The following is a 26,602-nucleotide window of genomic DNA, read 5'->3' on the forward strand; positions in this document are numbered from 1 at the left end:
TCCTTCCCTCAACACAGATAATTTTGTATGAGAAAAAGACATTCTTTTCTAATCCCACTTTTACTGTATGCTTACCATGGCAAATGCTGCTCACATGTAGACTACTATTTTGTCCAGATCTCTTTCCGCATTAAAAGACTTACATAATCGTATTGAGAGAAAGCACTTAGAGATCCATAATCCATTGGTCTTCCTGAATGACTTTTTACATAATGAAAATCTGTGAAGGGTAAATATGTTGGCTAGGAGTTCCATTAACACTTCATTTTTTTTCTGGAAAATGTGAATAAACAAAACACACCTTATATGAGAGGAAAAAAAGCCCATAACCAATCCTTTCAGATTACAAACAATAAGCACTTGTTTAACTTTTAATCCAAAAAGTTAATGACATCAGCCAATTTACTCATTTTTCAGTAATTGCGTTCACATAAAAAACACTTTTCATGTTTACATGAAGAATTTTGAAACTTTAATTTTATTTCATATTCATAATGCTATGAGTTTCATGTTACATTCAATTTACAAGATGAGAATCATTTTAATTATGGTTCTGTGTTCATTTTGTTAATAAATTAAAAATGAGTCTATAAATTTATGCTTATAGACTGTGAGTCCCAGAATAAAATTACAGATTGCTGCATTTAACAGAAACAGTTTTGATAGTTTGATACAATTATTGATAGTTGTTGCTATCAATACCACAGACCAGATTTCACCATCCTTAAGTTGTGTACATCTTTAGTTGCAGTGAATGCAAGCTTTGCTGGATGAAAGAGTGCAGAGTTTGGACGCAGGAAGAATCCAGTGTGTTAGTCTTCTCTAGCTTTCAATCTCCCAAGCCAGAGGCCCACTTTTACCTAGGCAACGATATTGAACAAGCAGTGCTGAAGGCAACATCATATCTGTTGTCCTGAATCCTATTGGTAGCTGTTTCCTAAGGCAAAGATTTCTTGATTTGTCAAGACCAATGATTTCCTTGCAGTATAAATTAACATATATCACTCTATTCAAGTTTGGTAGTTTGAGAGGGGCATGTTTATTTAAATAAAATTTTAATTTGAGGGCTTAGCATATCAGTTCAATGATTTTGGTTGAAATAGGAACTTCTTGTTTAAAGGAACTCTTTGACAAGCTGTATTAATATTACAGTTTTTATTTGATTTTAATTACTGCTGCAATCCATCCAGTAAGTTATATGAACATACTTTATTTTAAGGTAAATAAAAATGACAGTAACAAGTTTTATTCTAAGTGTAGAAAATACCACCCATGTGCAGGCAAAAACCAATGTAATTTAAGTCAGTGATAAGATTTTAGTATATAACAAACTTATACTAAAATGTATATATCTTATGAATACAGACAAAAGAATTGAAGCAGAACAGGACTGAAATTAAGCAATGAGAATCTTCTGTTGTACTGAAAACACAGTAAAATTCTCAGTCACTGATCAGCATCAGAGTATTTGTATTTTTTATCATACTATTTAAGTACGGAGTATTTTGATGTTTGACCTTACATTTTTTTACTTACAAAAATAGTACTTCCAATCTCTTTCTGGTTGCATTCCAATGAGGAAAAAATCTAAGGCTGCAAATCTAGCACATTTATTTATGTCTTTATTTAAAAGAAGCATCAGTTTCTTCCACATAAAATACAGTTTCATTGCTAATTCCAATGTTTTCATGGTTAAATTGATAAAGACATTTAATCTTTTTCATTTTGGATTGGAGAATACCAGTCTCTTGGTATCCTTTATAGTAGAATATTCTGAGATGATTCAAAGCTGTCTAACAATAATAATTGAAGAATAGTTAAGGACAGTTTCTGCTCCCAGTTCAAGCACAGACAAACATTATTTGGTGGAAAGAGTGTCTTGCCCTGTGTAGCCCAAAACGCAGCCGTGAATTGTAGTTAGCAATTATTTATTTCAGAAAAAAACCCCGTGCTTTAGAAGGAAGTTGTCACTGTAGTACAATAAAATAAAATCAATTCAGGGGAAAGTACTTCTGGGCAATGGTGGTTTCACGTTATTTTGAATTTGTGTACCGTTGTGTCTGACCTCTGTCACATTGAGTGTACACTTGTATCAAGTGGGTTTTTTAGGAGATTAATGGCAGGAACATTATCCATTTAGATGGTGCCAATCCTCTGTTAGAATTTTACTTAATCTTTTAATTTCACATAACCTAGATATAAGATAGTACAGATTTTTAGGAACAAATTAATGATGAATATACTTGCAGCCATCTTTCTCTGAAGATTTGAAAATGTATTTTTCCAAGGTCCAGTCCTTTAAATACTAATTTGTATGCATACTCATAATGAAGTAAGACTTACATAATTATAGGCTACTTACATGAAGTCCTGGGGTCCTGTATTATTCAAAATCCAAACAATGCATAAACTGAAAATTTACAGCTCATCAGCTCACTGAGGCTTGCTTTTGAAGATGAAATTACCTATTTTTAAAAATTCTTCTATACAGCTAACCATGGATAAACAGTATACCCACTTCAGGATTTCAAGATACAAAATAATGAGTGCTGTAGGTGTTACCATTTACTTATCCACCCAAAACCAGACTTGCATTACTTGCATTTTCAGAACATTTGGTTAAATCATCCGATCTCAGAAGGAATATGGATTGTTCAAGAAGCACAGAATAGAGTCCAACTTCTTATCTATCTTCCTGTGAACTAAGTAACAGGAGAGTGCAGGCAATGAAAATACCCACTAATCCTTAGTGACTGGTGGTGGCAGTCCAAATCTGTACATTTTCCCACAGCTTTTGCTGTATTTTCCATAAATATGTTTACTTGATATAATTGTGAAGGAGATCTTCACACTTAATACACAGCAATTTCACCATGTCTATGAAACAGTAGCACCAATAAATACAGACTTGATTTTGTTAGAGTGCTGTTTGGTATCTCTAAGAATCTAGATTTGCTACATACTAAACATCCTGTAGAATGATAGAAGAGAAAGGAGTGTGGAGTCTTATTACACTGTGAATCCCCATAAGAAGGGAGCCTAGACTGGATTGATGTGCAGAACTCACATTATCCTTCCTAGTAACGGTATCCTATAAATTCCAGCCTCCCCTTTGCATTATTTTTTCCCACCTACAAGTGACCAGATTCAAATCTGACACACACCTTTTCCCTCCCAAATCCATTTCTCTTAAGTTTTAAAAAAGCTGTTTGCTACAGTTTTTCAAATTATGCTTAGTTCTCAGCTCAAAAAATTTAGCTCTTCAAGAATGCTGTCAACATGATTTTGTTTAACAAGCATAAACTAGTAACTTCACCAGATACATCTGACTTTTTAATAATTTGTCCATAATAATCAATGCACTGGAATAACTACTTATTAAAAAACCCGTATTACAGATTTGTAATTGTAATTGTCTGTAGAGTGCCCCATATGTCTATAGCACTATAAAATATGTAAGGAATATATGTACCCATTCTTGAATGGGTAGTGTGTGTTCACTTAAACAGAACAAATTTCCATAAATTATGTAACAGAAAACATAATACATAGGTTCTTAAACAAGACATTATAAAGCTTCTCTGCAAGTTAGTGTCAGTTCTCACACTTTTACATGTAAACATTTCTAATGCTTCCCCATAAAATTGTCAAAGTTTTATGCCGTTCTTGTATTTACCTCCCAAAACTGCAGTGTATCAGATTAATTGGACCAGTTATGGGTCCAGTCCTCCAGGCTTTCTCTTCCCCAAATGATTAATCAGATAAAACTGAGATATATTTCTTTTTAGCTTTTTCTGGTTTTCTGCAAATAAATCAGGAGCTTGCAGAAATGTGACTGTACATATGTAAAACCCTGCCTGTCAACATGAGAGGGATGTTTTCGGATGTTTTGAAAGGTCAGCTTCTGCCATGGGTAGATTCATTGCTTCTAGTTTCATAGTTAATTGTGAAGTTCAAACTGTTTGCTTCTACAGAAAGAATAATTTGAACCAGTGGTAAGAATTAGCCTTTCTGCAGGGGAAGATAAAATCACGGTAAATATGGAAGAGAAACATGAGGCTTGTTAGTATTTTTCTGAATAAACAACTCCCCGTTTTTTCTCTCTGGATCTGGAAAGCCATTAGTCATTAGCGTATGCTGTGCCAACCCATGCAACTGGGTTCTGCACAATCCCATCTACATCTACAAACAGTATTTGGTATCAAACATTGCTTGTTCTGTTTTCTCCATCCTCCTCCACACTTCCCTCTGCCCCAGCCACTAATCTACATTCTTTTATTGGGGTTTTCATCCTTCCCCTCCTCTATAGTATCTCGTGTATTTGATGAAAAAATCTCCAGTCTATTCATTTCATCAGGCAAAACACCTGTGTTAGCCTCCCAGTTCGTGCTACTCTCAAATACTGTAAACAATGACCAGCAGCAAACATCAGAGCCTATTCACGAACAAAAAATACAGGCCTCTGAGAAGAGTGATCTATTAATAGCAGACAAATCCCTGTTATAGCCAGTAGTGATAATACCCTGATACTTCATAGTTAACCATTACAAGTCCAGCAGATGAATACATCCTATTCTGCAGTCTGATTTGCATCTTTTTTCTTTAAAATACAAGAAGAAACAAATCGTGCATTTAGGATTTTGAGAGGCAAAAGTTTTGTTTTGTTTTTTTCAAGTGCTAGGTTTGAATTCTCGGCTCATCCAAGCGACCTGTTTCAAAATTAATCGTGAGGCATGAAACACTCGAGACGGACTTGAGAGGGATGGCTCTTGTCAGAGCCCACAGCAGCCTAGGAGAGTTTTACCACACACACTGCCAGGACAATAGCGATAATGAGCACAGCGGAGAAGATAATCCCAGCTAGAACTTTGCTGATATCGCAGAAGGATTTATTCTCCTCCACAGAGATCATGCCAACAGAAGAAGCGCCCACGCTCATGGTGGATTTGAGTTCAGCCCCAGGGTCTTGCTTAGCCTCTACCGTCCACTGCGGGACATTGACCTTCATTTCCATCTCGTGCATCATCTCTCCTACCTGGTTGATTTCATTCTCTAGATCTTTCAAATCCACCACGTCTATATTGTGCTCAGCCTCGTACTTCATGTTCTGGACACTCATCGCCCTGGCAGCCACGCCAGAGGTTCCCCCACTCATGCCTGTCTGGATCAGGTACTTTTTGGGAACATTTAGCGGGAACTCGTGGCCCAGCTCCAGGGCTCTCCTCATATCGATCTCCAGGATCTCTAGGCACGTGGAGAAAATCACCCAGAGCCTCTCGAACTCGGCTTTGTCCTCCTTACTCACGGTTTTGTCCTTCAGCACCGTGGTCAGCTTGTTCCTGTTGGCCACCGCCAGCTCCTGGGCTTTCTGCCGGGTCTTCTTGAGCTCCTCGCGCAGGTTCTGCGAGTCCGAAGTGCCGCCGATGGTCAGCACCATGTGCCGGTAGCAGGCGGTCACCCTGCTGAGCGCGTCCAGCAGCGCTCTGCACTCCTCCTTCACCATGATGCCGGGGCTGCGGGGGGCCGCGCCGCCGCCCTCCTGCCGCCCTCCTGCCGCGCCGCCGCCTACCCGCCACCGGGCGCGGGGAGCCGCCGCCGCCCGCCGCCGCCCGCGCGCATGGCCCGAGTCACCGCCGGGGCGCGCCCGCGCTCAGCGCCCTCCCGCGCGGCGCTGCTGCTCACGCGGCGCCTCCGGGAGCGCGGGCGCGCTGCGGGGAAGTTTGGGGCGCCGGCGGCATCGCCGCCGCCGCCGCTGCTGCTGCTGCTGCTGCTGCTGCGATGCGCCTCCTGCCTCGTCCAGCGCGCCGCGGGGACCGGGCGTCTCGCTCCTCGCGCCCCGCCGAAAGGCGGCGGCGGCGGCTGCCAGCGGCCGGGCGCCGCTCTGCCGGGAGCTGCCAAACCCCGCGCGGAAGCCGGCCGCCGCCGCCGCGCTCCCGGCGCCGCCGCGCACGTTAAACGCGGCCCAGCTGCGCGCCGCTGGTCACATGGCGCCGCGCGGAGCGCCGCGGCCCGCGGGCGCGCCCGGCCCGGCCCTATAAGCCCTCGCAGGCTCCGCCCCGTCGCTGCCGACCCGCCGCCGCTGCCGCCTCGCTCCGCGCTCGCCGCCGCCCGGCCATTGGCTTCGTGCGGCGCCGCCGCCGCGCCGGGCCCGCCCTGGATCCCGGTAGGGCTCGAGGGAGGCGCGGCGGAGAAGGGGGCGGCCGAGCGGCTCTCCGGGAGGCCGCGGAGGAAGGGGAACGATGGGGTCGGCGGGAGGAGCGCGGCCGGTCCCGGGCCGCTCTGCAGGGGGGGGGGCAGCTGCCGCGGGGCCCCGGCGGGGGAGCCGGCGCGCGCGCCCCCGCGAGGCCTGCGGGAGCCGCCGCCGCGCCGCCCCGCGCCGCCGCGGCCTGCTCCGCGCCCGGCGCCGCGGCCCGCGCGGGGCGGCGCCGCCAAGTTGCCGCGGAGGAAGTTTGTGGCGCGCCGCTGCCGCTGCTGCGCCGGCGTCCGGCCGCGCGGGCGAGTCGCGCACGCTCCCGGCGGAGCCGCTCGCCCGGCTTTGGCGCTGTGAAGCGACGGCGATACTGAGCACGCTGCTGAACTTTAATTAGCCCTGCTGCCCGCGTTATTTACGCGAAGCCAGTGCTCTCCGCTTCGTGTCGCAGATAAGCCGAAGCGCTGCGGATACTTCGGCTGGTCACTCGGGGGAAGAATGTGCGTTTTTGTTCCTGCTGTCAGGGTTATATAAGAAGGCCAATAGGAAGTGTTGGTCTGCAGTCGGGGCTATCTGCAGTTAGCTCGAATCAAGTACGTGCGGAGGTGCAGAAAACACTGAAGTCCCGTGCTAGCCAAAATGATGCTTTGCAGGCTTCCCTTATGAATGTGTTGAAGGGTGGTTATGATGATCAGCACTGAATGCTAGGATACTCTGTAGTGTGTGTGTGTATTCTAGAGTATATGAGTAATCTAGAAAAACAGATGAAGTTGATAATCTTGAGCACTACACAGCAGACTAAACTATGTTGTCTTTGTAGCACATGGTATATCTTTAGCAAAGACAACTTCTGGAAAACTTAATCATTGTAACATATGCTACCACATATGTCTCCATGGGTAAGTAAATGGCTTCCTGATGCTGCAGTAACTTGAAAAAGATGTGGATACCTAAGAAGGGGAAGAGTAACCCTCTCCCTTAACATGCCACCAGGGTAGTGGAAGGTGAGCTGTAAGCAAGGTAGGTTACTGTGAGGAGCAGACTTGCGACAAAGCGGCTTTCTGCTGCTGAGCCCACCTTGAAGACTCTGTCTAGGTAGCCTTCCTTCTTCTGGCTCTTGGTGGCTTGGAAGTTCAGTCATCTACCCCTGACTCTGTTTTGCTCTGCTTTTACTTTGGCCCTAATAAGTCACGTTCAGCTTCTCTTGTGAGTTTGCTACTTGCAGAAGAAACTGCTTTAACTTTCATAGGTTGCCAAGTTACTACAGAGTAAACTGAGTAGCTCTCTACCAGTTTGCGTGTTGTGTTAGTCTAGAAGTGAGTTGATAATGCATGTTTCCTAGCGGGAATGAAGAAACAAGCGATGATTTTTGACCTTCTTGTAAGCAGAGTCTTGTAATTGCTTAATCATTCTGTCAGGTGGAAAAAGGATTAGCCCTTGGTTTGAATCTGGAGTCTTATGTGACTTGAGTGTTAAGCTTATTGCTAACTAAATTATGCATTTATATATAGTAGCTGCGTTTAAAGTCTGCTGTACATACTGACGTTACTATTCATTGCAGCACATCACACCTTTGAAACTATGCTTCTCTAAAACCAGCTGAAAAGGGGGGCTGTATTGTTTCAGGAACATGTGACTCCTTAAACCTGAAGGTGGCAGCATCTATAATCTGTATCAGATAATGCCTAAATACATCTTCAGATGTACTGTGTGGGAAGAAAGAGACAGTTCATTAGATTAGTTCTAAATTAAGTTAGGTTGTATGCAATTATCCAATTCAGACAGACTGGGGAAACTCTCTTAAAATTTAGTTGTAGCTTGTCAGATAGGCATGCTGTTCTGAAAATCAAAATCTTGATACCAGTTGCAAGCAAGATGGTGACTAGCTGAAGTCTTCTTGTCCTGGAAAAAGTATTAGGATGAAGTATAAAAAGTCCTGAGAAGTGAATGAGGAAGCAGTATAATGGGTAGGAGAAGAAATGCATTTCCTGTTTCTATGGAAAGGCTTAATTATAACGGATGTTAAGAGCATATTGTTCCTATGCTAGTACCTTTAAAAATGTTTGCAAAGTACTCTGCTTCTGGAACATGCTTGAACTTGTTTAATTCCTATGTCTCATTTTAATAGACTTAAGTAGAATTTTAAGTAAATGCAAGTCTGTTTTGTGCATAGTGCATTATGTAGTATCAAAAGACCATCAGTGGTTAAAATCATTTACTTCACTAGTTAGAACAGTTTACCTGTTGAGTTGTTTCTCACCTTCCTTCTCCTCCATTTCCCCCCCCCCCCCCCCGGGAACTAGTGTAATAATACAACATGTTTTTCATAACTAGATATTTTAGTCTGATGTTTAAGCTTTTAGCAATGAAGGGGTAAGACTAGTGCTAGCCAGGAGGCTAGCCAGTTTTTGTGTTGAGATGCACAAAAATCAGCAGTAATAAACAAGGAATGGATAACATTCCTGTCCCCTTGTCTGATCTAAGGGCAATCTGAACTCGGGTAATCAAGGGAGCTCATAACTTCTGGCTTCAAATTGTCTTACCTTTCAGTCTTGCACTGAATTGATATCAACATTATGTAATCTGCTGTGAACAGTGGTGTTCTCTAACTCTGTAGTCAAGAAACTATTAACTCCGAGACCCAGATCTCCAACTGTGCAGCATTCAGGCCCACTGCAACACCAGTGCGTAGGCTGGGGAACTCTGCTACTATCTTGCCTCAGTAACTAAAGGATCAAAATAACTGGCTTAAGTAAAGCATTCTTTATCCTTGTATTTCAACCCTGTAGTTTGTGTTGTGTCTCCCCGCTCAAACTGTGCATGTCCTGACTGCTGATAAAGGTTCTGCTGTGCCAGCTGCACCTTCAGATGCCCTCCCTGACACCTCTGCAAGCCCAAGGAGATGGCCTTATACGAGTACAGCTCGCTAATATATGGAGGAAGCTTTCTTATTCAAAAACCTGTTTTGAGAACTTTATACCTTCTGTGGTTAATATTTTTCCTCTAAATGTGTTCCTTTTAATTGTTTGCTTGGTTCACTGCTCGGCATTCCTGTGTTGTCTGTTCCACTGCTTGCTTGTGAATGGCTCAGGGTCTCCTGTCTGATACCTCAATGCAGCAATGATAATGACAAACAAAATAAAAATAGGTGAAGGCAACAGCTACTCCAGTATTTTTTTTTTAAACCTGTGAGAATTCAGAATTAGAAATGTGATCCTCATTTTCGTGTGAAGAGAAGAATGCTGTTTGTTGCTAAATATGTGGCTATGGACTAGAAAATTTGTCTCCAAATCGGTAGAGGCGACTGGATAAAAGTGGTAAGCTCATCTGAGTGATGAGCTGCTCATTAAAACACTGATTCTCTGTAGAGAAGAAAACTAGGTGATTGTTAAGAGTCAGGCCTGTATGTTCTTTGGCCTCAAGTCTGAGACAAGTAAGACTTTCACATCACAAACAGTGACGGAAGTGCATTATTAGAATAAAGATGAACATTCTTATTTCTTTATAAGAGTAATCTCTCTTTGACAGTTTGCAAAATGGGATTCGTAATACAAAGCTGCCTGAGAACTGATAGATAACTCTAGTTTCCGCAGTGCTCTGCTGTTGCTGACGGGTGCTGTGGTGTCTCTGTGGGAGGCCAGGTTGCGAATGGTGGGAGGGGTGGTAGGAAAGCCTGTGGGCCCCAGAAAGGGAAGTAGGACTGGGGGAGGCAGAGACAGACCGGGGGGGGGGGGGGGGAAAAATCCATGAGATCAGTGTCAGCTCTTAACTCCTCACTGGAAGAAAAGTGTGCATGTGTGGAAGCTAGCATTATCTTCCTGAAATTCCCCTGCCCTCTCCTTTCCAAAATATGTTCTGTTGCTGCCAAATTCTTGCGTTCAGAACTTAGTTTTTCCCAGGTTGCTAGGAAGCCTTGAGCTGACTGAGGCAACTTTGCCGCTCTAGAGTCTGATAATTCAGAGCTGTTACTCTGACATCATTTTTATAGAAAGCAATATAAGCTGCAGCTGAATCCAAAAGGGATGGACGTAAATTGTCTCCTTTATTCCCCGCTGCTGAGCAGAGTGCAGTGGAATTGCCTCAGAGCTACACTTTAAGGGACGAGTGCTGAGCGTCTTGCAGAGGAGAGTTTCTTGTGTACTGATAAACTGAGAAAGGAGCTTCTGTTTTTTGTTTTTTGAGGTGAATGCTGATTTGAGGACTCAAGTCCAGATTGTAACCTTTGCCCTGAAGTAGTGTAAATATGAGGAATAGTAGTCCAGATAAAACAGTGCCTGAAGTGTTAACTAGCTTTTCATTTGGACTAAGACTAGTTAAATTGCACTGATGTTAAATTCCTCTCTGTTGCTCATGAAAGCACTTTAAGATATGCTTAGCTTTCAGCTGTTCTTGTTAACAAGAGATGTTCTTAAAGAGAAAAAAGCATCTCTGTAGAAGAGAAATTCAAGCCCTTTAGAACTGGGGAACAATTACTTCCTCTTGGTTTTTCTGCAGAGGTCTGCAGTTTGGTGTGATAAATACCCATACAAGCTTTGTGTGTCAAAAATGTGTATCTGGCTGCTTTTCTGAACTAAATATCTTATAATTATGGATAATGAGTCACTGCCTGTTCTGCTTTTTCTCATTCTTTTGAGCCTTTCACAAAGTCGCATTCTCCTAGCTGTTGGTTTGCTAAGCCTTAGTTGTTACTGCTGTAGAGTCTACAAGTTAAGATCAGATGTCAGTATGTGAGGTTAAGGAGTAGTAAAACTTCACAATGTTAGCATACAAGTAAAATTCAGTGGATTTATGCTTCTTGAATGGCATGCTAGTGGATGTGATGTTGAGGATTTTGAAGAATTTGGCGTGACTAGGAACCATTCTGTTTCTTTGTAGTTGTGCTCTTGTAGAGAGGTCATGTCTATACTTGATAACTAGCATCCTAGTGTAATATCCTAACTTACTTGCTCTCTTACAAAAAATGTCAAGTTACTGTATTAGGCCAATCATTTTTCTACCAGTATCAGTCTTACTGTCATTGCTCTGCTGAAGTATTATTAAAATGTGTTAGTAAAAACACTGAATCTTGTACTGTTCAACATTATATTCAAACACTGTTTTACATTCAAAGTCCTTAATTCTGTTATGAGAGGTATTTTCTCTGCGGTATGTCTTGTTAGGTCTTTAATTGCGGTGTAGCAGAACATTCAGAAGATAATGTACTTAAGAATTAAGTAAATAGCTGTATAGTTTGACAGTTATATCATGTCCACATTCTTCAAGTAACCATGTAATGACATCTAATCTGTACTTTTATGCCTGCCTGTCTTTTTATTTCAAAATGCATGTTAAAAGGAACTGAAAACCAGACAGGTCTGTAAAAGGCTCAGTGTTAAAGGAAAACTCCAGTAGTGACAGACTTTCACAGGGAGGCCCCACTCACTGTATTCAGTACTAAAAGTCATAAGACTTCATTTCCAGTCTTTTGGAGAAAACAGTGACATGATTAGATTCAATGATATGATTTTTCACTTTAGCTATCTCTTCTGCTAGATGTATCATTAAAAGCTGTTGTTCCACTGTTAAGCTAGAAAGGATTCAGCTGTTTTTTAAAATTGTGATCATGCTTTTTAAAAAAAAAACTAACAATGCTTATTTGATCCTCTGATCAGCTGTGCTCTATTCTTCCAGCAATTTCTGAGCTATTTCTGTGTTTATAGGCATGAAGCCACACACTTAAGTGATAGTTATATCTTCCATTTAAACCTTTTATATGAAATTAGTACTCATGTTTTGCTTTACAGCTCAGCATGATAGAATTTAATAAAGGTCCGAGTGAATAAGGTTTATGACAATTTTTAATGGACTTTCTGTTAAGTATTAAACAGTTCTGGTAATGCATATATAGCTTTGTGCTTTTTCCTCCTTTCTTAATGTAAGTAAATCTAAAGCTGTCCAACAGGAAGGTAGAGGAATAAGCCTCCTCCACCCCACCCCCAGTTAAACTGGATTGAAGTTGGATATTGTGTTCTGCCAGCAAACTCTCAATGGAGTATTCTAATGCATTTCTAGGATTACAGCAATGCATTAGGCAGTATTTTCAGATGCACTTAACTTTTGAGGTGGAAAGAAATTGACTTAATCTTAAATGCCTGAGCCAAAATTTGGGAAACTTCAACGTACTATTTTGATTCTGTAGCTTAAGCTGTTTAAGCACGGTATGGAGGACTTAGTTGGTTTTGTAATTACTTAAATTGTACGTGGCTTGTACCTCCCAATTTCTATTTCTCTCCACAGAGAATGCTGTGGATAGGTGAAAGAGGTCCAGATAAATATAGCAAATGTAACTGTTTCAGTTAACCTTAAACATTTCACTCTTCTACTGCATACCCACATTTTAATCAAGTATGGTAGCCATCCACCAGTGTAGCACTGACTGAGAGTTGAGCAGGTGCAGGGGTAAGGAGAAAATGTGAGAAAAGAGAAGGAAATTCAGAATTGTGATTCTCAAGATAGTACTCATTTGGCTAATGGTTGTTATTTCCTGCTGTGTAGGAACACGTGTGCACTGCTACATGTGTTCAGCTAGCAGTTCAGAGTCCTCACAGTCAGCTTCTGCTCAAGGTGAGTGAGAAACATTCTTATGAACTAACATTTTAGTTTCCTTGTTGAGGTTATAGCAAGTTGATGGCATCTTAGGTACATTACAGTAGCTAAAATGCTAGGGTTCTGTGTTCAAATGCTGTTTCTTGTCATATGACTTTTTGCTGGACCTGTTAAGTACGATTCAATGCAATCAGTAGTTTTGTTTGTGGTAAACGAATCTACATGGCTGCTGCTAAGTAATCTGAAACGAATTATTTGTGGTGTGCACTCTCATGAACTGGGAAGTGAAGAATATCGCTTTGAACTCTTCTTGTAACAATCTCAAACTGAAATCACTTTTGAAGCACTCTAGTCTCTTGTATTTTTTTTGGATGCAGGCAATGACTTAAAAGCCACATCGTAAATAATCGTAAATAAGGTAGCAACTATAAATAAAGGTAGCAAGCTTCATAAGCTCTGGGCTTATGTGGGAGTTTTTTCACCTTCAGTACATTTCTTCCACCTGTTTTTTCTAGGGACTACATAAAATGTTGTTCTTAACTTGCCTGTCTAGACAGTGATCAGTCTTTTGATAGTATGAGATAAAGATTTCTAGATAAAATTTGTGGGATGTCCTTCTTTCCCCATTTTCTCTATACTGCGAGAAGACTACTTTGGATGTAAAGATTCAGTAAGCTGAAAAACTTGCAATATAGACATGATAGATGGAAGCACTCAGTTGCATACTGCAGTCTTGCCTCTACAATCACTAATACTTGGTTGCCTTCCAGTGTCAATGCGCTCTTTTTTCCCATACACTATATGGTGTCCTAGTACATCCTCCATCACTGTCCGGAGTGCTGTCTTGTGGGGAGGATCATAGTCTCATTGACCGCTTGACCAGATACTGAATATAAATTCACCAAATGTAAAGGAAGATGAGGATACCTCAGTGAGCCAACTTCATCAGTAAAACCTTGATCTGGAAGATGTCTTGAGAGATCATCTAATCCAGCCTCCTGGCCTCACTATATCCATATCACTTCATATCACTTCTAGTAGTGGTTTGTCTAACAGGTTCTTAAAGATTTACAACATCAGAGACTTGATATTTTGCCAAGCAATCTAAAGCACATGTTTATCTTCCCTTTAGAAATGAGTTCCTGATCTGTAATCTGAGTTGTCTTAACTTAAGCTAAGGCCTGTTTCTTATGGACAAAATCTTCATTGAGAGGAGCTTGATACATATTCAGGAAAAACCTCTTGTGTTTCATGCAGTTTTTTCAGCTTAAACAACATCTACTTGTCATGTTCTTTTAGGTCCTGCTTCTTAGGCTTTCTTGCCTTTCTCACTTAGGTTCTTCCTCAGTCAGTTACATCTTCCCTGAAGTGCAGCACCCAAAGCAGGACACAGGACTCTAAAGTAAGTCTTGCCACAATTGAGCATTTTGCAGGTTGCACATGTTTGTACAGCCCTCTATGGCATTTGACTTACAGTAGTGGCTCTGATTCTTGTTTGGACTGTGATCTGTGGCCAAGATCTTATTTGGAATTGCTGCCTAGCCAGTTGTTCAGCGGACAGGTTTATGTAGCTAGTTAGTGCTGCTTATTGAGGTCTGGCTTAGCTCTTTTCTGTGGATGTGTGATTAATTATCTGTTCTTGCAGCAGACCCACCACTGGATTGCCTTGCTACCCACCGTCTCTCACACAGGTTGAGGAAGCCCACAACTTGAACTTTCTCTGCAGCTGCCTCTCTGGAAGTGCTTATAGCAATCGTCACTTGGGGAATTGCTAGTGGTAATACTGTGTTTACATAGATGTGATATGACAGATCTTATGCAAAGCTCTAATTTTACTGAATTTGAAGTCCTTCATAATTACTGAACTTGGCTAGTCTTGTAAAGATGTCAGTGAGCAACTTTCTTGTCCCATTTGCGTAAGTAAACTTCAGATCTGTACTCCAAAGCCTAAAGTGTTGAAACTGCTAAATTAATATTCTTTCACAGAAGCTCTTAATCTTATAATTTTATCTTGTTTTTAAAAATGACTGGATCATTTTACCTGGAACTTCACAGGTAAACTCTGCTTGTGTCAGTTATCTGCCATCACTAAACTTCAGTGATTCAGGCTCAGGTCCATGCTTTAAGTAACTGGTGATAATTCTGTCCTGGAAATTGCCTGCAACTTTAACGGATCATGTTTGTATTTAGCTTTCCAGGTGAGATCTCCTTGCACCTAATTATAAAGAGGTACCAGACTGTAGATCAGCTAACAGACTCTAGATCAGTTAACAGCATAGCTGAAATTGAAATACTATCTAGAAATCTCTGGGAGTTGGGTGTACTTTTTTCCACTCTACTAAACTGCCATAAATATTTTCATGTCTCCTTGATCTCCAGAGAAGGACATGTTTCTGCTACCAATACAGCATTAGGTAGTAAGATATTACAAGTAGTACAGAATAAGTGTAAGAAGTTCACACTGAACATGTAATGTGTTAAATGTAACCATGCATTGAAGAAAACATGGAAATACTAATTAGGACAAGGTCAACGTGTTTAAAGTTCTGTTACTGCTGTCACCTTCTCCTAGGGCACATAGCTGAAATTATGTGAGGAAATTGTGCAATTTTTTTATTCCAAAATGGAGCTGGGTGAGGGGGGAAAAAGACACAGGGCAGACATCTCCAGTGTTTGTAAGCCTGTTAATCTCCGTTCTTCTGAATAAAATAATTCTGACCTTGTTCCAGAAAGGGCCTATTGTGGCTGTGCCAGCTCTTGTGTGTCTAGAGCATGTGCCATATTTATTGAGAATCGGAACTGAGGTAGGAAGCAGAGTTTAGTGCCTCTAGAGATCATCTTTTCCTTGTGACACAGCTAGTGATAGATCTGCAGCCTGCAGGTTGGGACTTGTATTTTCAGTCACTTTTTTACTCACTGATTTGTCAAATATTGTGCATCTGCCTTACAGCTGAAACACTTCTGTCCACAAAAGTAGTCCCCGTGGTGATACTTAACAGAAGTGTTCCAGAACTTAGTTTGATTTCAGATCGTTGAGACTGTTTCCATGGGAGTACAGATAACCATAAACTATGAATTTCATGGTGTCCTTTTAATTAAGACTTGGATATTCATATCTGCTTCTTGTATGTCTTTCCTGTAACTTTCTCTGGAAAGTTGAGGATTGCCTTACACAAGGGCTCATGTTGCACTCTCTGGGTGTCTCATTGTGTGCGAGTCTTGCATGAACTTGCTGCAAAAGCGTCAATGTCTTGTGATGCAGTAGAATCTGCTGTAGAGGAGCTGCTAATTCATGTCTCTTAACTTGCATTGCGAAGGTCTAAACCAAGCTATCTTGTGTATCAAAGTGGTGGTAATGTAAAAATCCCTTTGTCCCCTAAGCTTTGTCCAAACATATCATGTGGTGTTAGACTATAGCACTGGGAACAGTTAAGGAGACACAATAACTGTGTAACAGGAAATGTCTTATTGTGAAAACTATTTTTTTCTGAATAATTTCTGAGTAACTATTTTTACGTTCTTATTTGTGAGCTGCCAAGGGCATGCTTAACTTCAAAATCTGAAACTGCTTTTTCTTTTCAAACAAGAGGAAACAAACTGCCCTCTATGTATTTCCAAATACTATGCCTTCACAGATGTAATTTGTGATGCATTAACCATTCTCTATATGCATCTTAGAAAATCTCCTTGGAATATCTGAAGTCCATATGGCTATGTATGATGAAGATCTCTTGAAAAATCCCTTTTATCTGGCCATTCAGAAGCGGCGTCCTGATCTCTGCAGCAAAGTTGCAGAATTTCATGGTATTGTAAGTATAAATATATTCAAAAGCTGCTTATTAAACAGTAGCAATATGTATCTAAAACACATGCCTGCTAAAAACTTGTGTAAAGATTAGTACGAGCCTACACAAAATCTGGACTAAAAGTTATTCTGCTTAACTTGAAGTTGTTCATTATCTACAAATATGGACCTTCTGATATATTGTATGCTGGTAAAGGATCAAAGTGAGTGTTGTTTCTAAACTTTAGAGGAGTCTTATTTTCTTTGCTATTAACTAAAGTTACATATTCTTCCACTTGCTTGTAATTTAAAATGAAATTGACATCTTAAAACCCTGGTGAGCAGATGATTGCTCCTTTCTGACAGCATTTTATATAGCAAAACACTCATTAAACCAGGCTGCTGGAATAAAAACTAGTACTTTAAGATTTCTAATTTGAGTATTTTGCATTTAGTCTTGATCCAAAACTAAGTGTGTAGAGACTCTTAAACTTGGAGCATATCACTACCTGATTATGAAACTGAGTCTTGAATTGGACAAAGCTCTTTGAATTGCATGTTATTTAAGGTGATATCAGCAGAACTGCTAAAATCTGTTCAACGGTCCTGTTTGTTTTTTAAGACTTAGTTATTGTATCTCTAATATTGTTACTTCCCTGTATTAATTATACTGCAGACCCATTATATAAGCTTGATAAGTTTTATTAGGGTATGGCTGTCCCAGCATTCATGTGGAATAACAGCATACCTTAAATACCTATATACTCAGTTTTCTTAAGTATTTGTATAGGGTCAGAGGAATAGACAATAACCTGAACAATGAGTGACTGAGCATTTGTTAAAGCAAAATTTTGTTGAGTATTTGCAGAACTCTTATGTACCATTAACCTTCAGAAACAAGTCTGATCTCTGTATATTGGTGATTCTGGTGCTGATAATGTCATTACTCTTTATGTTTCCGGAATAAGTGTTTGAATTGTAGGTCATGTTGACGTTTCTGAAGAAGGTTCTTAGCTCTGGAGTAGAAATGGTTAAATGGTTTTTTTGAAGACACTTTCTGAAGCTTTCCTAGTACTGAAAGAACCATTTGCTTCATGCTCATTTTCCCCCTTGACAATCAGATGTATTTCTTTTCAGCACATATAGTCTTTCTTGTATTGAAGGGAGTACCAGTCTTCTGTTACAGAGCAGAGACCTCTTGCTTCCTTCATAATTTTTTCATAATTGCATAATATTTTCCTATAACTAGAAAGTACTGATCCATTGCTTTATTCCAAAGCACTGAAGTTTCTGGAACTGAGGAAGTGTAGTCCGAGTGGAAAATACTTGGCTTAAATTCCAAGATTAGATCAGAACAAATTGGATTGATAATAGAAATTTGTGCTGCTTAACTTCGGTAAAATTCTGATGATGATATTACTAATTGTTAGATAGTGCTATTTATTCTGGTCACCTCAATACATAGACTGAATGCAGTTATATGTTAAATTTAAGTGTGTCTAAAAATGTATGTTAATAACATACTTTAACATACACATTTAATTAAAACGTAGCCATGATGCTAAAGTTTGAGATGATGTATCAAAAAGGACTTTAAAAAAAAGAGTGAAGCTTTACTAACCTTTTGCTGTCCTGTTTATTAATATAGTTTGGTTTTGACTATGCATGGAATATTCTTGAATAATTTAGCGCTTGTGAGGTTGTTGAGGTTGAAATTTAGACTAACAGTGTCTACAGATATTAAAACATAATGTGCTGCTTATTAATTAAGAATTCATCTCAAACTGTTAATTTGTTAGTGTACAATAGCTCCAAGATACTGTTTCTTACAGATTTGATTTGTTCCTAGATTTGTTCTTCCTTCAGATAGATTTTAATTTTTTAAATTAAAAATATACTCTGATAAATGTTACTAGCTACCTAATATCATTCAGGTCATTCAGGTGGCTGGTGCTAACTACCTTAAATGGTGTTTAATCTGCTTCTCTTTGTAATGCCTGCTTCAGCTATGTCACTCCTCTTTAAGATAAGACACAAAATGAAACTTCTAGGGTTGAACTGCATGTCTAGCAATGGTCTCTTCTTTTTATTTAAAAAAAGTAAACACCCGTAGTTGCTATACAAATATTTACCGGCTAGTGTAAGCCCGATGCAGTTGTTTGCTCCTGAAGGAGCATAAAGGGTAAAAGCAGTCTGGGTCTGACTGGTGACACTACATTTTTCCTCTAAAGAGTGCATCTAACTTTTTTCTTTAGGTATTAGTTCCCTGCAAAGGAAGCCTTTCAAGCAACAGTCTCTCTACCTGCCAGTTTGAATCCTATGTTCTAAAACCACTAGAAGAAAATTTTCAGACCTTCAATGGAAAGGTATTTCAGTTTTGATATCTGAATGTAGCTTGGACATTCATGAATCACTGCAGATGATGACACACGGTGTGAGCTAATGACTACAGGAAGTAGCTTAGATTTAGAGCTGACTGGCAAAATAAGTATGTTGCCTAATCTAAGCCAAAGTTCTTAGAGATGTACTGCTTTCTAGGAAGGGCTGTATTTTGACATGTCAATGAGAATAGATGTACTATTCAGATGGTATCACTGCCTCTTTGATTTCAACTTGCTTCTTCGCTGAAGCAGCTTTGTAAAGATTAACAATGTTTTTCTGTTATGACATCTTTGAGAATACGTAAACCAAATAGTAGCCCCCATTCGTGGCTGTTAGGACTTCTGATTTGTGGTAGAATGAGCTTTATTTTTAGTTAAGAACTCAATGTCCCTCTTAATTTCAGGCAAATAGCAGCCTGCCTATATACAGATGCAAGTTCACCAAGACTTAAGACAAAATTAGGATGGTGTCAAATTATATCTGAGGCCTGATATACAAATTCAGTTCAATAAGTCCAGTAAAAACTGACTGTAATGTGGCACCAAGCCATGATAACCAATGCTAGCATTGCATCGGTCTTGGATCAAATCTTTTTTCCTTCTCATTTTGCAGTAGAGACTGAGTGCTTGGTTTGTGGTCTGTCATCTAGATATTCCTACTGTAGATGTACTCACAGAAATTGTTTGAGAGGATGACATTGAGCTTGAGAAATGTAGGCAAGATACATGGCCTCTTTCTGAAGCTGGACTTTAGGCCTCAATTGTAATAAATTTTCTCAATTCTTTGCCTCTTCTAAAAGTACCTTAAAATCTTCAAGCAGTCACTTTAACACCTTGGAGAATATCTAATACCTCCTCCAGGAGTGGACTTGTGAGGAAAGCAAGTATAAGCATGATTTAGCTAGCCATTGTAGACTGGAGTCTCTGCCTCAGAGTCCACACAGCCCAAGAATGTGAAACCTCTTGAATCTGGGGCTTTCTTGTCTTGCAAGATTTTTTTCCTCAAAAATGTAATTATGCAATGTCAAACAATAACTCTTTGTTTGGAGGAGTTTTCCACTTTCTTTTTTGTTTCAGGAGATCTTTATACAAGGAAACATCATCATTTTAGGAACCGGTTTTAATTATAATCTCTCAGTACCTGTTCTTTTTGAGGAAACATTTTACAATGAAAAAGAAGAAAGCTTTAGTATATTGTGTATAGCCCATCCATTGGAAAAAACAGAAAGCTCAGGTATGTATTGAAATGTGAACAGTTGGTCTTGTCTGCAAAGCGAACAAATTAGTGTCTTTGAGGTTTAATACATTTCCTTCATTCTGCAAAACACTGTCTTGGTTGAAAGCTCTCAGCACTTAATGTGCTGGGCAGTTGCTGGTATGCTGGTGGAGAGAAATATTAAGTTGTTGCCAGCCAAACTTAGTTCTGTAGGGCTTATGTTCCAGTCTAAGCACTAGAAATCATCTGCAGAATACTTGATCCAGTTTGATTGTTAAGTCAATGCATCTCAGTTTAGTGCTGACTCCTTACAATTAGGATGTAGCCTTTTAAACATAATGTCTGTCTTGAGATGCAAGGTGGGATGCACAAAAACTGGATTGAGGTAAATTCTTTTATATGATCACTTTCAGTGGTTAGAGGTAGTGTAGCATAGTTAGGTAGCAGCTCTTCTGGTGGTAGTCTGTCTCTTTACTATTAATGTTTTCATAGTATTGAAGGTGCCTTGATAAGGTTGGGGAACACTATTCCAAGGCTATTACTAAAGCTGTGAATGCAACTAGATTTCCTTGCTGATTATAAATAAACAAGTAATCTGTGTTTACTGATTAGAAGGTTGAAGGCTCTTAAAACACATGCTTTTTCCTAACATAAAAACTGTCTAGTCTTTCTAAATTCATAAGAATCCCTGTTAGTAACAGACAAATGATGACAGAGAAGCTCAAAACAAAATAGCTGGAATGCATATAGGCTTAAATATTAATCTGTGTCTGAAAAATTATTCTTGTGGTATGCTTTTTTGCACCCAGTTACTTGATGTAGTTGTATAGCAATCTTTCAGCAGTGAGGTAATTTGTAATTACAAAGTAATTTGAAATCAATGAGACCTGAGCCTGTTAGTTTGCCTTCCTAGATTGCAAATGAAAGGTTTGCCCAGAGGATGTTTTTGGAGAAGCTACGTGAATTTTAGGTGGGTGATGCAACTGTCTTACTCAGAAGGAAAGTGGATTTTGTTTAATAATGCTTACATGGAGTAACTTGGCTCTCTTTTCCAGAGAAAAGCTTGCCTAAGTAAAGAATAGGTTATGTAAAAATCAAAGATGAGATTTTACTGCTCACTTAAAGCACACTGAGTGTCTGCATGGGCATTCCAATTCAGTCTGTGGCTTGCTTCTCTTATTGCACTTTCAAGCCTGTCTCTCTCTCAGGTTATGGCTGTGGCAATAAATTACCCTGGGGTAGAGCAGCATGCAAAATCAGTTTTGTCTATTCCAAAGAAATGCTTGGGATAAAAGGCAAGAGAGCCTATTCTAAAAGTGATTATTTAAATGCATTAAGTTCTTTTAATGAAAAGTAACATCTTCAGTTAAGCATGGTAGTCTGAATTAATGTTGTGTTGCATACAATTTGGCTGTATGTCTAGGGACAGACAGTATTTTATTATGCATATGTATTAAACTTGTGCTAACTGTTGGCTTTCATTTCAGCTGAATCTACAACTTCATCAAATTCCTATTCTCTTAGAAATATTGAAGATGTTAGGGAATTCTTGGGAAGGCACTGTGAGAGATTTGATAAATACATAGGATCTTTCTACAGAACACTTAAAGAACATGAAAGGAAAAGCCTGCGTCACTACATAGTCAGTATCTTGATATTTGGTATTTAACTTACTAAATATAATTCACTTCATTGCTTTGGGTATCCTTCTCTTTTTGAGCTTTTCTATGTCAGAGCAGTCCAAAGTTGTGGGGGAGGCGGGAAGGGAGAAAGAATTCTTAATTGTGAATTACTAATCTTAACTATTGGGGGAAAAGTGATTTTTCCAGTTATAAATCATATCTTGGCATAGTTGAGACCTGTATACTTCTCTAAGGCAGGGAAGACTTCCCTTGTTTGTTTGTTTTTCCTTCAAATCAGATTAACTTGGATCTAAAATCTTTTTTCTTCTGCACCCCCTCCCCCCCAGGATTCTGTCAGTGCACTCTATACCAAATGTCTTCAGCATCTTTTGAGAGATTCACACTTGGTAAATACTTATTCTTCTAAATATGTAGTGCATAGGTAACTTACTGCTTAGGTAACATTAACTTTTTCTTGCTTTTTTGTGTGGCTTTTCTTTTTTCAGAAGATGCTTGCAAAGCAAGAAGAGCAGATGAATCTGATTAAACAAGCAGTTGAAGTAAGTGTCTGAAACTGAAGAAAATGCTTAGTGAGCTATGTCACTCCCTTTCATGGCTAAACTACTGCTTTTTTCCACAGATGTATATTCACCATGCTATTTATGATCTGATTTTTAAATATGTGGGGACTATTGAGGCAAGCGAGGTAAGTGAGGTTCAGTTGGTTAATTGATTGCTGCAGATTACATTAATGCATTTTTTTTTTAAAACGGCTGCCTTTCTATTGGTTAGGATGCTGCTTTTAACAAAATCACGAGGAGCCTTCAAGATCTCCAGCAAAAAGACATTGGAGTAAAGCCTGAGTTCAGGTGAGAGAGATGAGACAGTGGACTTTTTGAGAAGTCGTCAAGAGACTGTTTTAAATAGGACTCATTGTAGACAAAGTAGCTTCCTAACAGGCAATATCAAGTTTCTTTTATGCTTCTCATTCCTTTGAGACAGAAAAATAATGCTTGGCAAGTGTCACTTTAAGGCAGTTGTACTGACCTTAATCTTCTTGGCTTTGGTGTTCTTATGCTTCTCTCCATCTACAGGCTATAGAAGTGCAAGCACACTTGGAAGGGGGGGATAGAAATCTCTCAATACCATTACTCATTTCAGTAATGAATCAGTTTAAACTGAGTTTTGCACATCCTGCACAGGACCTATCTGATGTATCCTAACCTTTCTTTCAAAAATTATTTCATAGTTTTAATATACCACGGGCGAAGCGAGAACTGGGTCAGCTGAACAAATGTACTTCCCCTCAACAGAAGCTACTCTGTCTACGAAAAGTGGTACAAATTATTATGCAGTCTCCTAGCCAAAGAGGTCAGTAAATAGTGAATTAGTAACTAATTTTAAATCTGGATTTTGCTTTTCGTCCCAAATTACTTCATGTGTACTGGCTAACAGCTGTTCAAATCACCCACTTGTGGATTAAACGCGTAATTAAGTAGAGTGGGGTCTCCCTTGCAGGTCTCTAAACAAAGATAAAACAGAGGCAAAATAGAAGATCCTTCAACATTGCTTCTCATGTGGTGAGATGGGATACTCTGTTAGCTACAAGCTTTTCACATGTTCTAAAACATATGTATGTGCTAAGACTCTTCTCATGTAGAACTGAGGATGATCCATTTTAACGCTGAGTTGCTGCTGGATCACTCTTGTCTGTCCCTGCTTCATCATAATTTTGTGTATACACTACTCGAGATGCATCTTTTTGCAAAATGCAGTGTTGATAGGGGACAGACAACTTTTTGTTTGCTGCATTCAAAGGGCTAGCATGGATTACAGGTATAATTCTGTTGTGGGAAAGCTTGAGCCTCTTAATCTGGTACTCAGTTTACCTAGCCTGGAGAGAAGATACTTCCACTAAGCAAACGGAGTAGTACAGTGAATTTACACTTTACACCTTTGCATCTCTTATTTTCTCTAGGAAGACTCGTGGGCTATGGAGAGGCATGTTGACTGAGGGTGGTTTTTTGCCATCAGGAACTTCAGAATTTTTGAGCTAGTGCTCTGGCTCTTTCTGTACGGCAAAGAGAATGCTGATCAAATACTGCAGTTGTATTCGTGTTTTTGTTCCTGCCAGCCTGTTCTGGAGGGAGATTGAGAGCATACCTTTGAAAGGCTGCGTTGGCTACTTAGTGCATTGGCTACTAGGAGGGCTGGCCCTTAGTCTTAGAAGGCAGAACTTCATAGATGGGTGTAGCTCTTGGTTTGAGCCATTGCATGACTAACATCAGATGTAAATTCTTTCTTTTAGTTAACATGGAGACAATGTGTGCAGATGATCTTCTCTCTGTTTTGCTATACTTGCTTGTAAAAACAGAAATCCCAAACTGGTATGTAACTTCTTTGGCTGTACAAAGCTAATCATATTGTATGTAATGTTGCTGTAGAGGCAAATGTTTCTGGACACTTAGTAATAACTTAGGACTGATGTAATGCAGAAAATCCTATTTTTAATAGGACATTCAGCAAAGATGTTAGTATTACAGGTGTGAAAAAACTAAGTCCCTACTTAAAAGAGTGGAAGCAAAGCATTCTAACTTCCAGTCTGGGGAAAAAAATGGTAATGCAAGGGGTTTCTTCTACCAAATCTGCACATCCAATACAGACTTCAGAGTAGACTGGTCCTTCCTCATTTGTGTTGGAGCTGCTAAACTTTCCTTCTGCAGCTTTTCAGATGTTTGCACTTTATACAGAAACTAGAATTTAATGGTTTTTAACTGCTTGCTGCTAGCACATGCCATTGTATTAATTTTACCCCACTATCATAAAGGTATATTTAAACCTTCAAACTATATCTAACACTGCAATTCAGTTCAGGTATACCATATGATCTCTGATATTAGCATATTTTTTCTTCAGTTTGTAGCAATCACTTGACACTGCTTGTGATGCTTGAAGGGTATATTGTATGAAACATTATCTCCCACTGCTGTCCTTGCCCTGTCTTTGATATTCCTAATATTCAATCCTTACTTTCCTTTGAATAGTTAGTGTAAAACTATAACTCTATTGATGTGTAGAGTTCTGATCCATCTCCAAAGCTCAGAACAGCCACAGTACTGCTAGCCTAAAGTCTTTTGTTTTGCCTTAATCCACACCTATTGTCTGCCTGGATTGTGTAAGATGGGTTGCAGTATTAAGATGCATCATGCTAGTGCCATCTTATCTTTAATGGTCTATAGCTTAACTTTGTTTATTACAGGATGGCCAACCTGAGTTACATCAAGAACTTCAGGCTTTGCAGTTCAGTGAAGGATGAATTGGGATACTGTCTAACATCAGTTGAGGCTGCAATAGAATATATCCGACAAGGCAACCTTTCTGACAGATCAACAGTAAGCTACTCTTAGTCTGTCACGTGTATTTGATAAGCTTGTGGGGCTGTGTACTGTTGAGTGGAGAGTGAGACTGAGTAATCTAGTTCAGAGGCTGCTAACAGCTGAACATAAGAATTCCTTTTTGCTATTTGAAGACTGGATTAAGAGTAACTACATCTGAAGCAAATGCTGAAATGATCTAAATGATAATTCTTATCCTAACCTAGCAATACCTGTACACTCCAAGAGGAAATAGTTAATGTCAAGCAAGTCTGCCTTTTCATATGATTAGAGGGAAAAAATCACAGCACTGTTTGACAGCTGAGTTTTCAGTAAGATTTTTAGTACCTCCTATTTGTCCTCTTTGTATCATGCTTGTGAAAGCAATGCAGTATTTCAGAGTAGGCATAGCCTAAGCTCTGAAACACTGAGACTTCTTTAATAGTTTTATAAAGCTTAGCTATAATAGCAGAATGGGAGGCTACAGAATAACTTAGAATTGTTCAGTAAATCTTGGTGTAGTGCAGCCTAAAAATCAGTTTATTTGCAGTGCAGATTATTCATAGCATCAGGCTGATAGTCTTGGAATGCAGGACTGCATGATATTAGTGGTGTTTGAAAGTCACGTTGGCTTTCAGGATCTCTAACCTGGCAGGGGTAGGAAATTTGTGGATGCATGAATTATTTCCTACTGGGCAGCTGGACTTTCTGTCAATCAGGTCAAATTGCTGCAGGGCAATGAAGGATGACATTGATGTGACTTTAGAAGCTTCCATGATCTTAAAAACTCCTTGTAGCTTATTTAGGGGAGGGATCCAGTCTTACTGCTTCTGTAAAAGTTTCTACTGTTGCAAAATTAGGTGTTCCTGATCTGATGTGGAAACCAAAAGGAGTGAGCTTGGAACCAGAGGGAATTCAACGTGTCTCAGTCTGCCCAACTGCAAAGCGCTGGAATCTAATTGCAGGGGCCAGACTAATGGCTCAGTGTGCAGGGCTTGGGATGGGACAACCTGGGGCACAATCTTAAAGCAAAAGCACTAAAAGTAACTTTAACATTTTAGCCTTCTGTTATTTCTGGTTTTGCTCTTTTTCTGGGATCTTTCCATGAACCTGTCTGTTTTGTACACTTAAAAAAAAAAAAAAGCACTCTTTAATTTTGTGTAATGACTATTTCTTGTTTGTAATACTGTATTGAATTATGTTTAAAAAAAAATAAAAATATTAGTTTAAAAGGAGAACCCTGCCAATCAGTTTGTCTTCCTGCAGCTATCACTAATCAATATGCAAATAGCAATGCTGATGTCTGGATGGAGAACTGGAACCAAAGTAGGACTTGGTCTCTTACAAAAATGTCAACAAGCTGAAGAAAGGAAAGATTGCTCTTAAGTTCCTAGAGTAAAAACTGCTTCCTCTAGAATGCCTGGTCCTATATCTCCCTGCACAGCTAAAG

General features: G+C 39.8%; 2 protein-coding genes across 3 annotated transcripts in view; one reads left to right on the top strand and one right to left on the bottom strand.

The window, feature by feature from the left end:
• Nucleotides 1-503: 503 nt before the first annotated feature.
• RGS9BP (regulator of G protein signaling 9 binding protein) lies at nt 504-5,588 on the bottom strand. Its single transcript, XM_013941107.2, has one exon. It carries the CDS (start codon nt 5,501-5,503, stop codon nt 4,790-4,792), a length of 714 nt encoding a protein of 237 aa, XP_013796561.2. The 5' UTR covers nt 5,504-5,588; the 3' UTR covers nt 504-4,789.
• Nucleotides 5,589-6,080: 492 nt separating this feature from the next.
• The window catches only part of ANKRD27 (ankyrin repeat domain 27), a 51,620-nt gene continuing 31,098 nt past the window's right edge, over nt 6,081-26,602 (top strand). For both annotated transcript variants that reach the window (XM_067302510.1, XM_067302511.1), the window contains exons 1-12: nt 6,081-6,163; nt 16,454-16,584; nt 18,815-18,925; nt 20,018-20,174; nt 21,644-21,798; nt 22,126-22,185; nt 22,285-22,338; nt 22,419-22,484; nt 22,571-22,647; nt 23,028-23,149; nt 24,087-24,165; nt 25,038-25,170. In XM_067302510.1, the coding sequence (XP_067158611.1) occupies nt 16,483-16,584; nt 18,815-18,925; nt 20,018-20,174; nt 21,644-21,798; nt 22,126-22,185; nt 22,285-22,338; nt 22,419-22,484; nt 22,571-22,647; nt 23,028-23,149; nt 24,087-24,165; nt 25,038-25,170 (1,116 nt within the window). In that variant the 5' untranslated portion in view covers nt 6,081-6,163; nt 16,454-16,482. The remainder of the gene's footprint in view (nt 6,164-16,453; nt 16,585-18,814; nt 18,926-20,017; nt 20,175-21,643; nt 21,799-22,125; nt 22,186-22,284; nt 22,339-22,418; nt 22,485-22,570; nt 22,648-23,027; nt 23,150-24,086; nt 24,166-25,037; nt 25,171-26,602) is intronic.

This window comes from Apteryx mantelli, chromosome 10 (assembly GCF_036417845.1).
Source record: "Apteryx mantelli isolate bAptMan1 chromosome 10, bAptMan1.hap1, whole genome shotgun sequence".
Lineage (NCBI taxonomy): Eukaryota > Metazoa > Chordata > Aves > Apterygiformes > Apterygidae > Apteryx > Apteryx mantelli.